The sequence below is a fragment of the Myxine glutinosa genome, chromosome 14, assembly GCF_964187855.1.
Source record: "Myxine glutinosa chromosome 14, kmMyxGlut1.1, whole genome shotgun sequence".
Classification (NCBI taxonomy): Eukaryota; Metazoa; Chordata; class Myxini; order Myxiniformes; family Myxinidae; genus Myxine; species Myxine glutinosa.
Genome location: NC_136274.1, coordinates 55,004,868 through 55,021,427, shown reverse-complemented (window position 1 = coordinate 55,021,427; position 16,560 = coordinate 55,004,868). Strand labels below are relative to the sequence as shown.

Sequence of the window (16,560 nt, the reverse complement as noted above, 5' to 3'; positions counted from 1 at the left end):
AGGAAGAAAGCTGTTGAAAATTGGGTCGCCACGTTAAAATCCAAGATGGCCACCACCATATGTATGTCTGAACCATGTGAGCGAAATATCTTTAAAAATAAACGAACTACTAACTTCTAATCTGGTGTGTGGGTTTATCTACACATAAGGGAGAATGCTATTGAAAATTGGGTCGCCACGTCAAAATCCAAGATGGCCGCCTTGCGTCTTCCACTTTGTCAACTCGGATCACTTCACTGATGGGGGACCTAGACGTAACGTTTGTTTGTCCAGGAGATAGCTCAGCCATCCTTTGAGCTAGGAAGCTGAAATTTCGGCACAATAGTGAGCAAGTACTTTGGCAAAACTGTATTTTTGGTTTTTTGATTAATCAATTATAATTAATTCGTTACTTCATTACTATCAATTAACTAAGTACTTTTTTATTTCCTTTCTCTTCTGAGCATCATCTCAGGCACCTTTTGAGTTCGGAAGCTGATATTTGGACACAACAGTGACCAAGTGATTTGGCTATGAAGAATATTTATAATTGATTAATTAATCGATTATTTATTGATTGATTAATCAATTAATCGATTATTTATTTATTCGATTACTTAATTTATTTTCAAAAAGATACAGCTTCGGATGAAACACTGGTGGTGGTTTAGGTATGCTGTTAGCCAATTGATTAAGAAATTAATTATTTTACTATTATTATATATATATTTTAATTATGCAATTAATCGATCATTTATTGTACAATACCTCCCAATACCGTCTCTGTGCTGTACGGTGGCATCGCTGTGCGCCGAAGGCACCCAACCATGCCGCACGTTGGAGGATGTGTTATTTATTTGGTATGGGGGCGGTGTACTTTGTATCCGTACTTATTTGTCATTTGTTCAGGGGTCGGTGATGCGCCGTTAGGATCTTCAAGCAGACAGGACAGCCGGCTTAACGTCTATCCGAGGGATGACGCACTTTTTTGACGCAAAACCTTGCCTGCTAAACACCGATCTCAGAGATATTCGGGTCTGGAATGGAAGCCAGATTCCAGAGGGCTCAAAGGGAAGTGCATCAACTATGTACCACCCCTGTCTTGCAACCGTGTACCATTGTGGTAAATTGAAACAAACATCTCTGTTTCTGTTCGGGAATGATTAGTGTTACCATATCGCGATTTAACAGGCAAAGCTCCTTTTTATTTAGTCAAATCTTCCTCCTGTATAAATTCCAGCCATTAAATAAAGTGGCCGAACAAAAAAAGTCTTTGAATTGCTTCTGGTTTTGAGTGTCTGTGGTTTGTCGATTGACAGAATGTTTCCTTTCTTTGAGCTAATGGGTCAGATCCCAAAGATCAAACATCACGGAACGTAATATCCATATCGACCGGTTTGTGTGCGACGTCTCTCAAGGGCTGCCATGTCCATCAAGTGAGTGATAGCTTTTTCTTGTAACTTCATTGTTTTTATATACCTACCTGACTCCCAAAATGGATGTGCATCAAAAATGAAATGTGAAAGAGAATGATGGAAAGTCTTCAAAAGAAAATAAAAAAGGTTTTTAAATCCTATACTTGTAGATCCTATAAAAGCAGACCCAAAATGAGCTGTGATGTGTAATCTGTTCTGCTGGAGATGAAGCATCTGGTTTTTGTTCAGGTAAGAGACTGTGGTTTTGTGGTTGGAGGAAATGCCCACCTTGGATCGTTGGCGTGGCGCCGCAGGTTGGCCACGTCTTGCTGGCAGATAAAGAAACGTTGTCTTTCTTGAAGTTTCTGCCACAAACGACCATGCAGTGGAGATGAGAGCTGTTAGCATTATACTGTATATATGTACTTAGTATATCCGTGTCTTTTCTTGCCCCCCCCCCCCCCCCACCCCCCATCCCTCTGACAAGGTCGGAGACGGTGGACATCAAAATGAACGACGGATGGACCGACCGGCCCATCTTCTGTCCATGTATTTTTGTGTACATGATATTTCAAAAACTGTTCAATGTTTCGCTTTCATATTACACAGATCTATTCCTCGTACGAACCAAAAGGTGGGGGACCTGGAGTATCAGCTCCTTGTTTGTGTTAAGCCTTTTTTTGTGTACAAGGTCGAGGCTCGTGTAAGAGCTACCATTGATCACAAAAGAGACAAACTGACACATAAAACATAACACATATGATAAAGGGAGCGGGAGAACAAGATGGAGAGCAGGGACATCGGGAGAACAAGATGGAGAGCAGGGACATCGGGAGATCTGTGGGAGGAAGAGGGCTTGGGAGGGGGGAGGCATGGGAAGGGGGGGGGGGGGGTGCGACAGGTAAAAAAACAAAAAACACATGGACTGCTCGGACTTCCAGGAATGAAGTCGGTATTTCAAAAAAGTGGATCTGGGGTGAAATTAGTGGGGGTAGAAAAGATCAAGGTTTTGGATGGGGGAAGATAAGAGATGGTGGTGAACAGCTGTTTTAAAGACCTGGAGGGAGGAGAGGGATTGAAGGGAGTGAGGGAGTTTGTTCCAGAGGCGGGAGAAAAGAGGAGTGAAGGTGAGCGGAGAGTCTTGATTTTGGCAGTTTAACCATAAGAGGGTTGCAGGCAGATCTTGTGCGACCTGTAGGAATATTTGGGGGGACGTAACCACATATTATTCAAGCAGGAGAGCATGCAAACATCATTGGGATGATTGAAGCTGTCTGGAAATACTTTGTTTTGTTTTAATCTTTATTTTCTTTACATGAATGATTCTCATGGAAGAATAAGGCTCATGGACGTCGTTATACTAATACATTGCGAAGTGGAGGATGCAGTCCGTCAGTAGAAGGCAGCAGATCACGTGGTTGGTCACGCATCGTCCAAACGCCTGAGGCGTTTGAGAATATGTACGCAACAAGGATCAGAAGCCCTAGTTATTGTTGTATAATCCTGCACAGTTCTCTCGAACACGCCCAAGGCATGGAGACAGCCCATCAATCTCTTGGGGGCGATCCAGTGATCGCCACCATCAAGATGGGGCACTCCCGCCTTTGCGAAGCTTTGTGAAGAAGAGTGGGCCAATCCATGGGGATAGATCAAGTCCCGTGGCTGCGCTGCCCTGACAAATCCGGGCAGCAGGGAAGAGTGGGGATGTTTTACTCCCCGACTTCCATTGGAGGGGGAGGGTGGATCTATTAGCCTGAGGAATCCTGCTGTGAAGCGGGTGAAACGCCGCATGAGACGCTGCCTGAGACCGGGTCTGCTCTTGCTTATTTGCTTAGATTTGCAGTCCATCTAGTTTTACTTTCTGGTTGGAAGCGCCTTCTTTCTTGAAAAACCTATAATCCCAACCTCCCCAAACTCCTGTCTCTGAGCTCTGCAGGCAGTTCCTTCGACCTCATGGCTTGGTTTTTGCTCTGATATGCATTATCAGCTGTGAGACCTTATATAGACAGGTGTGTGCGCCTTTCCAAATCATGTCCAATCAATTGAATTTACCACAGGTGGACTCCAATCAAGGTGTAGAAACATCTCAAAGATGATCAAGAGAAATGGGAGGCACCTGCGCTAAATTTCAACTGTCATAGCAAAGGGTCTGAATACTTAAATGTAAATGTGATATTTCAGTTTTTTTTAAAATACTGTTGCGAATATGGAATTTGGCCTCCATATCCGCTTGTAAATATTCCCCTATTTTCTCCGATACTCCCCAACTCTCCCTTACCCCATTCCCTAGTCCCATTGTCTGTAAACAACACCCATTAGAGCCGATCTTCCCCTTCATCCCCCCATTAAATGTCGTGCCCAGGTCCCCCGCACCACACGTAGACAATTATAGGACATCTTGCTAGTTATTCTTAATCTATGTCAGTTAAGGACTTGTTTCCATTAATTATGACTCTTCGTTGCACCAGAATGTGATTATATGGCACCTGTTAGGAAGTTTAGGACCTCCCCATACCTCTCCGCATCTCTTCCCCATGAAGAAGCGCCAACTACAACAACAACAACAAAAGAGGGGGGCGGCGCGGTGACGGCATGGGGAGTGGGCGTCCTCCTTCCGGCTCGGTTAGCCGCCATTGACCACGCGCTCCACGGGGTTACCACGAAGGGGCTCCCTGTCGGCCCCTCGTCAAGGGCGGAGCCGGTAACCCCCGCACCCAATGAGAAGCCATGGGCCGAGGCCATCTGGGGCGGCGCTAACGAGCCGAGGGCGTGTCACTCCCCGCCGGATATACGCGGCCCCGCGCCGGACGTGACGTGAGATGCGCCCCGAGCTTGGAAGGACAAGACGCCACCCTCCCGAGCGCTGAGCGACCTCCCCGGCATCTCCACCAAAGTCGCGACCCACGAGCGCTGAGCGACCTCCCCGCATCTGTTGGACACCACCGTACGTGATTCTGTCCCTGAGCCAGGTGCACCTGAGCCATCGACTGCCGCTTTCCTGGCCATCAAACCCCGTGTGAGTGAGCCTTGTCCCGCGTTTACCTGTCGTCTGTCCGGGGATAATATAAGTGTGTTTAAGTGCCCACCTTCCTATGTTTCCCTCTTGTCCCTGTAATCTAAACCTTCCGCAATTGTAATAACAACCTTTGAGAACCGTATCCCTGGTGTCGTATTGTGTGATTATAGCCCAGCCGGGTGTCTTCTCTTTCCTATTGAGCCAGCGTAGCGCGATTAGTTAACATTCGGGCACAATCGGGTAACTTGTACGGATACGGCGGCCATCCCGCTCGGCCCACCATACCATCAAAGTCGTATCTGTAACAATTGGTGTCGGGAGTGAGATTCGAGGCCCGACCAAATTTTGAAGGAAAAAAAAAAAACGAATAGAGGAAAAAAAAAAATTTGGTCAAAATTTGGAGCGGCCGAAATTTGTTTTGTTTTACGAAACTCGAATTTTGCAAGTCGCGCTATGGCGGATCAAGACGGCTGGGGTCCGGTAAAGGAGAGTGAGGTAGGGTCGATCCAGGACCAAAATGAGGGACAGGAGGAGAGCGAAGCAGTGAGGGCGGCAGGTTCGCAAAATAGCGCCGTCACGCACGAAGAAGCGGGCGCGCAAAATGGCGCCTCGCTGATCACCGCGCCAGCGACCGTGGCAGCGCCCCCGGTGGATTTGAACTTGTTTTTTATACAAATGAAGGCCCTTATGGCCCAGAATAGTGAGCGATTGGAGAACCGGATGGATGCTCGGGGTGAGCGATTGGGAAACCAAATTGAAGAAATAACGAACCGAATGAGGGCTCGGAGTGAGCGATTGGAGGGCCAAATGAGGGGTACCGGTGAGGGATTAGAAAAGAAATTTGAGGGGTTAGACAACGGGATAAAAGAAGTAAAGAATGGGTTAACGGGGGTAGAAAACAGAATGGCCGCTCAAGAGAATCAGATAGAGGGAGTGAAACATGGGTTAACGGGGGTAGAAAACAGAATGGCCGCTCAAGAGAATCAAATAGAGGGAGTGAAAAATGGGTTAGAGGGGTTAGAAAACAGTATGGAAGGCAAATTGAGGGACATGAGGGACCAAGCGGAAAGGGAAGTTAAACAAATGGAGCAGCAGATAGAGGGGGTCAGAATGGGGGTAGAAACCAAACTGGATGCTCACAGGGAGGAAATGGAGCAGATGAGGGTGGCATCTGGGCAGGAGATGCAAGTGATGGGAGAGGAGATCAGAGGAGGAGTGCGCGAGGAGGTGAGGCACTGTGAGGAGCACATGGAAAAGGAGGTGAGAAAGGGGACTGTAAAGTTACAAGGGGGCATAGAGGACCTGACGCAGGAGGTGGAGCAGCTGACGGTGGGACAGACGGAGTTAGTGGAGCAGGTTCAAAGGAACACTGCGGTATTAGGAGGTTTAAAGGCGACACAGAAAGAACTAAAAGATGACTTGGTAGCGACGAAGAGGGAATGTCAGATGGTACGTGAGGGACTGACAACGAGGTTGGACGAGGTGATAGAGGTAATGGAGACGAAGGACCGGCAGGTGAGGACGCACATGGAAACGGTCAAGGTAGCCTTGGAGGACGAGCTTGAGGAGACGTACCGGGGAATAAAAGAGGTGAGGCACAAATTAGAAGAAGTGGAAGAAGGGGTGAGCGAAATTAAGAAGCGACGGAGAGGGGATAACAAAGAGATAAAAGAGGAGATAAAAGAATTGGTCCAAAGTCTGTGTTTGGATCGTGATGTGCTCATTAACCGGATGAGGGATTCGCAGGTGATGGAGGAGAAGCGAAGAGAAAGAGGACCCGGTGTAAGTGGTGACCAATATGGTCGTGCGTATGATGCGCCAGGGGATTTAAGAAGCTTGGGGGTCGAGATAGACCCGGGTGTTCGTGAGAGGCCGTTGGTGAAGTGTGTGACAGGTCTGGTGTGCGCAGGAGTGTGCGCGAGAAAGGTGTGTGACGGACAGGTGCATGAGGAAAGAGTGCGCTGTCAGAAGTAAGGAAGAGTGTCCACCTGTGGTGGGTGTTACAGAGGGTGTGACGGGAGAGTGTGCGCGAGAAAGGTGTGTGACGGACAGGTGCATGGGGAAAGAGTGTGCTGTCAAGAGTAAGGGTGAGTGCGTTGTCACGAGTGGAGGTGAGAGTAGTGAGAGTGACAAGGAGAGTGAGTTAGTGGTGACAGGTGAGCGAGGATGTACACCTGGGATGGAAGGATGCACACCTGGAATGGTAGAGCGTGAGTGGGAATGCACGCTGGAGTTGGTGGTGAGGCACGTGGTTGGGTGTGCGAATGAGAGCACACCTGTGATTGTCACAGAGGAGGTGACCGAGGAGGGGGCGCGAAGAGGTGTATTGGTGAGGTGTGCTACCAACGAGTGTGTGCCAAAGTGTTCGGTGGTCAGGTGTGTGACCAAGGCGGTGAGTGGAATGGGTGTACCTGGGTGTGTAAGGAAAGGTACGAGGAGCATGGGCACGGCTGGGTGTGTGAGCAAGGAACGGGCTGCGGGGTGTAAGCATGCAGGTGAAGCATCGACGTTACACGGGTTAGAGGTTAGAGCGACTTTTAGCCGAAGCAGGCCCTCGGTGCGTGCCGGGCCTCGCTTTGAACGGCCGCGTCCAGGCTCCACTAGGCGGAGCTGGCAGCCCGATAGAAAGGGTCGCCATGGCGACCACTTTTTGTTGAGACGTGCCGGCAGGTCGAGATCGGGGCATTGGATGGCTCCGTGCCGAGAAGGTGCGTGGGATCTCGGGCCGGGTAAACCTCCTTCCCTGCACCGAAGGCAGGATGCAGCCAGCCACTGGCACAGAACAACCAGCATCCATTGCTTGGCTTTACGAAGCCGGGCTTTGGACGGGAATTGGCGCACCGAGAGGTATTAGTGAGTCGACTGGGTGATGAGGTTAGTGTTTTGGACCCAAAATTGGAGAAAAACAAAATTTGATGATTGGCAAGGGATTGGCAGTAGTGATTGGCAGATGATGGGCAGTGATTGGCCAAATTTTTGATTTGTTGAAATTTGATGTGCAAAATTGGTAGTGAGAGACCCCCGATGGGGTGGGATGGCAAATCTGCCACCCTTCCCATGCGGGGGGGGCAAAGGAGCAATAGCTTGTGGGGTGTATGGCAGTGAAAACTAGCCCGGGTGGGTTAGGATATGGTGTGTAGGGATCTAGCGAAGATGACCTTAGGTAACGTTAAGGTTAGTTAGTGACTGATACCTGTAGTGGGGACGCAGGCAGATTAGTGTGGATGATAATGACGAGGGAGCGCAATAGTTTAAAGGGACGACTGGGAAGCGCAAGTTTCAGAAGGGAGTAGTTAGCTGAGATGATGCCGTGTGTGTGAGGATGGAACAGGTGTGATTGCACAGGTGTGCAACTGGACAGGTGTGTGGAGCAGTGTATGAGTAGTGAGTGTGTGGATCAGCGCGAATGCGCTTGGGGAGAGAAGGGTGCCGGTGGCACCAGGTGTGAGAGCACAGGTGTGCAAGTACAGGTGTGTGGAGAAAGTTGGAGTAAGTGGTACGGAGTGGTGTGCATGGTGCGAAGGTGTGGATGGGGGAAGAGTGGACCCCTTTCACGAGTACCCGGGGCGGGTAGTGTAAGTGTTAGGTAGAGGGTACAGGTAAATTGTGGTTGGATATTGGCATTTGTGGTGCGGTTGCAGAATGGTGTTGTGAATGGGTGCATTAGTGTTGTGGAAATGGCTGGGCGTGTAGCCTGTTAGTGTGTGTAGTTGGTTGGGCACTCCACCACTGTGAGGATGTCGGCCAGGTGAGGCCGCAGGTGGGCTCTGGGAGCCGGTAGTTGTGAGTGGGTGCCTGAGGATCCCGGGTGTGGATCGGGCAGCCCAGTGCCAGAGAGGGCACGGAGTGGGGAGAGCGCCAGAGGGCCTTCCCCAGGTAGATAGGTTAGGGTAAGGAGCAGGTAAGCTCGGAGGCAACTGCAGTGGTGGAGGGGTGCAGGTGGGTAGACCCACTGGGAGAGGTACACGCCACAGCCCAGAAATTGTACGAGGGCACCGGGAGATGAATCGGGGGAGTGAGACCCCAAATTGAAGAGCACCACAGTTTGGCCAATGGGAATTGGTTTTTAGAACCCATAGTGTAAGAGGGCCAATGGTTTGGCCGGAGAGAGACCCCGGGTAGTGTAAAGTTGTTAAAGTCATTTAGGAGATAGTTAGGATTGATGAACCTGTCGCACCATGCGCAGCCACTTGCCTGTGGTGATGATGATGACTCCACACCTGTGTTTTCTTTGTTTGTTGCAGGAAATGAGATTGCTGTGAGGATTTGTGAGACGCATCACGACGTGGATGAGACATTGGGGTGATTCCATCTCTCCCTCCTTAGGAGGGACTGATGATGAATTGGTGATGGCAAATTTTGATGTGCAGTTGGAGATGGCAAATTTTGATGAGAGTTGAAAATGGCAAATTTGATTGGTTAGGAGGGAGAGAAGACGAATTTGGTTTATGGGAGGAACGGGGAAGACAGTAGGGATGTTGTCGATTTGTAAAGTAGATGTTTATGGGTAGTGTTGTGTTTTGTGGATACAGTAAGGGGTAAGGGAGGGGCCATGTAGGTTACCTGGTGGGGGGGGGGGCGTACGATAGGAACGTACCTGTCTCACCTGGTTCCCATGTGCCCCCAATGTGCATCATCTTGTATTGCGTGCACTTTTGCGCCCTTACCACCTTACTCACTTGTCTGCTTCTTTTGTCTCCCACCTCCGAGGATCTGGCTTTGGGGTAGAGAGAGAGGAGAGAGAGGTGCTGGCTGCGCAGTTGTGGGCCTGCACTTTCGCTGTTCGCTGCCTGGATCGGTACACCATATGGACCGCAATGTTGTGGCCACCCACAATGGACCGCAGTTCGTTTGCGGCCAAGCACCACCCGGGGATGGACCTATGGGTCAACGTGGCACCTATGCCATACAGGTGAACCACTTTTAGTTAAACACCAAGTGCACCACAAGAAGAGCAAGAGACACCTGCAGGGTTAGGGGTTGTCGCATTTATTTTTAATCATTGAACAATGGTGACTGCACCGATTGGTGGTGGGGTGGTGCTGTTGATGCTCGGAAAGGGTGCTCTGCACGTTATTAAAGGCCGTCGGCCACAGAGCACTCGTGGGTTGGTGTATCGATGTTGGCAAGCGCGCTCTCTCTATGCATAACATCTGCATGTGTTCCTCCAAAAACAGGTCCTGGATCGTAGTGTAAATAGCAGCGTAGTCTTGTAAATAATGCTCCCTACCGGCTGTATGTTTAGTTTGAGAATTCTTTCCGGATTCGGTTATCCTGTGGGTGTGTTTCTGTGAGGAGAAGGGTGCAACGTCGCAGGGGGACATATTTACTCATTTGTGAATATCTGTAAAACTGTCGCACTCAGGGTAGAGTTAATAGTAGAGGGAACTACATTGCGTGCCACACTAAAGTAGGTAAAAATTTATCGGGTCGGGACGCCCCGAGGGTAGAGAAGGGTGCAATGTTGCGAATATGGAATTTGGCCTCCATATCCGCTTGTAAATATTCCCCTATTTTCTCCGATACTCCCCAACTCTCCCTTACCCCATTCCCTAGTCCCATTGTCTGTAAACAACACCCATTAGAGCCGATCTTCCCCTTCATCCCCCCATTAAATGTCGTGCCCAGGTCCCCCGCACCACACGTAGACAATTATAGGACATCTTGCTAGTTATTCTTAATCTATGTCAGTTAAGGACTTGTTTCCATTAATTATGACTCTTCGTTGCACCAGAATGTGATTATATGGCACCTGTTAGGAAGTTTAGGACCTCCCCATACCTCTCCGCATCTCTTCCCCATGAAGAAGCGCCAACTACAACAACAACAACAAAAGAGGGGGGCGGCGCGGTGACGGCATGGGGAGTGGGCGTCCTCCTTCCGGCTCGGTTAGCCGCCATTGACCACGCGCTCCACGGGGTTACCACGAAGGGGCTCCCTGTCGGCCCCTCGTCAAGGGCGGAGCCGGTAACCCCCGCACCCAATGAGAAGCCATGGGCCGAGGCCATCTGGGGCGGCGCTAACGAGCCGAGGGCGTGTCACTCCCCGCCGGATATACGCGGCCCCGCGCCGGACGTGACGTGAGATGCGCCCCGAGCTTGGAAGGACAAGACGCCACCCTCCCGAGCGCTGAGCGACCTCCCCGGCATCTCCACCAAAGTCGCGACCCACGAGCGCTGAGCGACCTCCCCGCATCTGTTGGACACCACCGTACGTGATTCTGTCCCTGAGCCAGGTGCACCTGAGCCATCGACTGCCGCTTTCCTGGCCATCAAACCCCGTGTGAGTGAGCCTTGTCCCGCGTTTACCTGTCGTCTGTCCGGGGATAATATAAGTGTGTTTAAGTGCCCACCTTCCTATGTTTCCCTCTTGTCCCTGTAATCTAAACCTTCCGCAATTGTAATAACAACCTTTGAGAACCGTATCCCTGGTGTCGTATTGTGTGATTATAGCCCAGCCGGGTGTCTTCTCTTTCCTATTGAGCCAGCGTAGCGCGATTAGTTAACATTCGGGCACAATCGGGTAACTTGTACGGATACGGCGGCCATCCCGCTCGGCCCACCATACCATCAAAGTCGTATCTGTAACAATACATTTGCAAAACTTTCTAAAATCCTGTTTTCTCTTTCGCATTATGGGGTATTGAGTGTAGATTGATGAGGGAAAAAATGAATTTAAACGATTTCAGCATAAGGCTGCAATATAACAAAATGTGAAAAAAAGTGAAGGGGTCTGAATACTTTCTGAATACAACAACAACAACATGCATTTTAAGGCCATTTTCCCTACTAGGGAGGGGGTTAGCCTTGCGGTCCCCATGACAATCTTCTCCATTTTGCCCTATTTTCTGCATCTCCCCTTGTTAACCCCCTTGCCCACATTTCTTCTTCCACCATCTTTAGCCAAGTCTTTCTCGGTCTTCCCCGTCCTCTACTTCCTTCTACATTCATTTCCATCACTCTTCTCAACCAGTCACTTTCATCCTTCCTCAACACATGACCAAACCATCTCAACCTGTTCCTCTTCACAACATCAATCACAGGCTCTATTCCCATCATTTTTCGCAATTCATCATTTGTCTTCCTCTCTCTCAACGATACTCCGCACATCCATCGAACCATTCGCATTTCCACCCTTTCCAACCTTCGTTGCTGCTCTACATTCATTACCCATGTCTCGCTCCCATAAATCATAACACTTCTCACACATGCAGCATACACCTTTCCCTTCAGCTTCAACGACACTCCCCTCCTCATCAGCACGCCACTCGGTTCCCGAAACTTCTTCCATGCACATCTCACTCCAGCAACCGTTGCCGAGTCTGATCCACCTTCTCCATTCAGCATGTCTCCGAGGTAGCAAAATGTTTTCACACCTTCCAGCTTCACGCCATCTCCAAGATCCAACTCAACATTTCCTCCATCTGCAGCTCCCTCTGTGCACACCTTACATTTGAATGTAGCTGCCACACTGGTTAATGACCCTCTCAGACCACTACATTTTTGATGAACCCACTCAGCGCACATTGTACATTGAATGGAGTTCACTCCGACACCCTTCCTGCACACAGCACATGGCCACTTCCCAGTTCTTTCCACCTCACCACATGCTTTACCACTTGCCATCACCTTCATCTTTCCGATATTCACCTTCAGACCTTTTGTCTCCATACATTCCTTCCACTTGTTTATCTTTTCCTTCAGTCCATCCATACTTTCCGCAATCAACACCAGATCATCTGCATACAACAATTCCCACGGTAAACCCTCCTTTACGTTCTGAGCCAGCACCTCCATCACAGCTACAAATAGTAGTGGACTTAGTACCGACCCCTGATGCACTCCCACCTTCACCTCAAACTCACCACTGTTCCCGTCCTTCGTCCTTACAGCTGTGCGCGCTCTTTTGTACATTGCCATCACTACTCTGATCAACCATTCCTCCACTTCTAACTTCCTCAATGCCCATGTCAATACTTCACGTGGAACCCTATTGAATGCTTTCTCCAGATCAACAAACCCAAGAAACAACTTCTTCCTCTTCTCCATGTACTTCTCCTGCAACTTATAAAAAGCGCGTCTGTCATTCCTCTTCCTGGCATAAATCCAAACTGCATTTCGTCGATCTTCACCTTCTTCCTTATCCTCCTCTCCAACACCCTTTCCAATACCTTCATTCCATGCTCCAATAACTTTGTCGCTCGGTACGAGCCACACTCCAGAGGGTCACCTTTCCCCTTGTATAGAGGGACGAGGGTACTCAGTTCCAAATCCACTGGAATGCGGCCTTCTTTCACCACCAGATTACAGATCTCTGTCATTCTCTTCACACCCCAACTTCCTGCTGCCTTCAACATATCTCCCACAACTCCCGTCGGCCCTCCCGCTTTTCTACTCTTCATTGCTTTTATCGCTTCCTCAACTTCCTTCTCAGTTATCTTCTCTGCCGGTCCTAAAACTGGGTTACTCTCTATGGTGCCATCCCATTCATTCTCTGTATTCAACAGCGTTTCCATATATCTTTTCCATCTTCCTTTAATTCCATCTGGGTCCACAACGATTTGTCCCACTTCATCCTTCAAGCAACTCACCCCCATCACATCACACCTCTCTTTCGCTATCTGCTTTGCAATCCTTAATACCGCTCTCTGACCCTCTTCCGAATCCAAGCGTTCTCCGAACATTTTCCTACATGCCTCCTGCGCCTTTGCTACCTCTTTCTTTGCACTTCTTTGCTCCCGTACCCTTCGCCTTCTGCCACTCCTTGAACTTCTTCCTCCTCTCGTCAATCCTCTTTCCAACTTCATCATCCCACCACCATGTTTCCGAGTGCCTCGGTGGTCCTTTTGTCCATACATATACATATACATACATATTGTCATGTCCCTGGGATTAACACCCCTGGTTACGGATAGCCAACCGAGCTTTAACTCCGAGGCGTTCACTCAAACTATGGCGGTGTTCTTTATATGCGCGAGGGTGTAGTGAGCTTACCTGGATGGACAGGTGTGGCACGGGGTAATCCGATTCCCACAACAAATAAACGGACAGGACAAGGAATTGAAATTCAACAAATGAAGGGTTTAATAAAATAAATGCCAGGATAACAAGAATGAATGTACAGTAAAATCTAATTCCTAATTGGGGCGCCCCCACACGGACTCAAAACAGACACAGGGATAAATAAAGGAAAGTAATAAAATGTGTGGTGCGTTTGCCTGCAAATCCGCTCTGGTGTCCATGACCGTCCGGGGTCTTCACAGGTTCCGAGAGTCCCTGCGCGGGAAAACACGCGTTGGCGCCAAGTCTGTTCACCGCCAGTCGCCGACGCGAGGCGAACAGGCCAGGCTCTCCCTCGATCCTGCTTGCCTGCACCGAGCCCCGATATTCCTCTCAGGCGCACACGGCACCAAGTGCAGCCGTCACGAAGCCAGTACCAAGGAGGGACAAGAGAAGGATGCGTCCGCCTTTCCCGCAACATGGAACAGGGAGAGCGAAAATGCAACCAGGACAAGAGAGAACAAATAAATAAGCTGCCACCGCCTGTCACGAACCCGGGATCGAGTTAACTTGCGACCGCTCCTTATGCAGCCACAAACCAAGAGAGAGTAAAATGCGTCTGCTTGCGATCAAAGCCAGGACCAAGAGAGCTGTGACTGTTCGTTACGAATGTCTGAACCAAGAGAGGGAAAATGGCAGTCCTCTCCCGTTTTGTCCCTGGTGCTCGAACGTCCTCTGATGATGGCCGCGCGCACTGCAATCAAAGAGTCCCATCGCATCTTTCCACGGCCACGACCAATCATCACATCTCGGGGCGGGGCCTCACGGCCCTTCTTGTCGGCCCTTGTGATGACTCAGCTGGTGGCGTCAGTGGTAGTGTTCGAATGTCTGAATCTGGTCAGCGGTTACGTTATTTAATTTAGGTGCGGAATGCATGGCTGGTGTTGCAAGTGCCATAAGGAACAAAGGGAGAACCACAGAGGCAATTTACGTACAGGGAATTATTCCTTATACCCTCACTAATTAGCATAGCTCCACCCCTCGCATGGAGACAAATATACAACCTCACGTGACATCCGGCCTGACTTATTTACATCAAGGTGTTCTTACACGACATTCGGAGCATGGTAATCTATACACTTCTACCTGGACTAAAGTATTTCATTGGCTGTCTATGCCTTGCTGCACATTAGCCAGGTTGGGGGGAATTGCGGTCGGACATAATATAATAAAACCAAAATAGGCCCTTCTGATCCGATACAGCCAATGTGACATTAAACGTCATGTGCACATGCGCACAACTTCCCCTCCAGTTCGAAATGGCTTCCACGAGCCATACTCGAGTGAACTGCCGGAACTCCACCACAATGATTTGAGTTTGCAGTCGACCCCCTGAGGCTCTAAGGTTAGAAAGCTACCATCAGGGCCGTGCCAACAAGTAAAATGTGACATGGATGTGATCGTGGACCGTTTATGTCGTCGGTAATGTTTGTGGAACTTCCAGATGTGTTCATGCAGAGCGCGTGAATGTTAACTTACCGGGCACTCCACGATGGACTGTTGGACTTCACGCAGGTGGGCTTCCCTCTGGATTCTCCCCTTCACCTTGGAAAGTATTTAAAAAAAGTATTTAATCAATTGTTTTTCATGATTGGAATATACAGTATTTACTTTACTTCAAAGGAAGATCATTTTCAAAGCGTCTGCCCTTAAATGTTTTGCAATGTTCAGACTTGGATGTGAACGTCACTCGAATAGGAGAGTGATGCCTGGACAGGTGTAACCAAAATGGTCAATTTTTGAGGGTTTAGCCACATTAAGTTGACCCAAATTATTTTCCTAGTGTTACATTTCAAGCAAAGGCCGGTACTCTGGGAAGAAAACCGTGTTCGATGAGACATGATTTATATTCCTTAAGGAGAGTTCTGGGCTTGATTAAATGTTTAAATTACAAGTTTGTTGTTAGGAGTAATTTGGGGTTAAGAAGGTAATATGATGATGATGATGTTTTGTCCCCTTTACCTTCTTGATAAAGCCGCAATAATTCTGCAAGCAGTCGGCAGCAGCAGCAATCTGGGCCCTGTCTGAGTGCTCGATGGACGTCGAAAAGTGCAGAGATCTCAGCTCGTACAGCAGGCACGGCAACCGTCTGGCGACCTCCAGCAAGAGCTCGGGCAAGCTGTACGAGTACATCCGCCCAACAGTGAAATCTCGAGCTCCGTGTACCGGAAGGTACGTAAGACACCTTTAAATGTGCAGGTGTTTCTTGATCTCGTGCGGTGATTAAACGGAGCAGGCCAGAGTTGTGCAATCATGTGACATGCAGCACAGTTGTACTGATTGTAGGCTTCCAGAAATGCTTACCCTGTACCTGTATCTTGGTACTTGCTCTCTTGTCGTTGTATTTGTTGTGTATCTTGCTATGTTACATGTCGATGTGGTACTCTAGCTGCATAATTTATCTCGAGCTGATCTGTCATACTGGCTTCACTGTAAAATGTTGGACTTTTGATAGATACCTACCCCCTTCACCCTCTTCCATATACCTCTGCTATATACTTTATTCCCCCTTTCACCTCCCTTCTCCTGCCTGACTCCACCTTTCCCTGCCCTACCCTCTCCTATCCTCCATTTTAATCCCTATCCTCATGTTCCTCAACAATTTTCTTCACTTTACTGCCCTGCCCACCCATTTGCAAATTTAAGCTCCAGGTGGCTACAAATGGCAGTTGGACAATGGCAATATGGAGTGTCCTTCTGAGTTGTACGAAAATGAAATTGTAGCAATTACCATTTTATTGCACCACACTTTTGCCTTCAAGTCATTGTGGTATGCTCGACTGTAAGTTGTAGTATCGGTTGTGTCTAAAAGGTGGCAGTATGGTAAATGAGATAATCTAGGAGTATTGTTCTTACCTCAACATTCTGGTGGACGGACTGTAATCGCGGCTCTTCAGAAAGGCTCGAAACGCTGGGCTGTCATCTCTGCACTGAAGGGATTGTGATTAGATGGAGTACATGGTGGGGGACCACTGGCTCCACACAAACACGTGCAAGAAAACTTTTCATTCAATTCCCCTTATATGGGTGGCATTCCTAACAATACAGCTTCGCCCCATGGAACTGTCGCTCGAAGGTGAATTTTAGGCAC

The 16,560-nt window shown here is 49.0% G+C and overlaps 1 protein-coding gene across 1 annotated transcript in view; it reads right to left on the bottom strand.

Annotated features, from left to right (window-relative positions):
• Positions 1 to 16,560, bottom strand: part of LOC137439355 (epithelial cell-transforming sequence 2 oncogene-like) — a 39,233-nt gene that overhangs the window by 9,388 nt on the left and 13,285 nt on the right. The window contains exons 7-10 of the mRNA XM_068135073.2: positions 16,326 to 16,399; positions 15,432 to 15,588; positions 14,949 to 15,014; positions 1,683 to 1,759 (exon numbers count right to left, since the gene is read on the bottom strand). Coding sequence (XP_067991174.2) covers positions 1,683 to 1,759; positions 14,949 to 15,014; positions 15,432 to 15,588; positions 16,326 to 16,399 — 374 coding nt within the window. The remainder of the gene's footprint in view (positions 1 to 1,682; positions 1,760 to 14,948; positions 15,015 to 15,431; positions 15,589 to 16,325; positions 16,400 to 16,560) is intronic.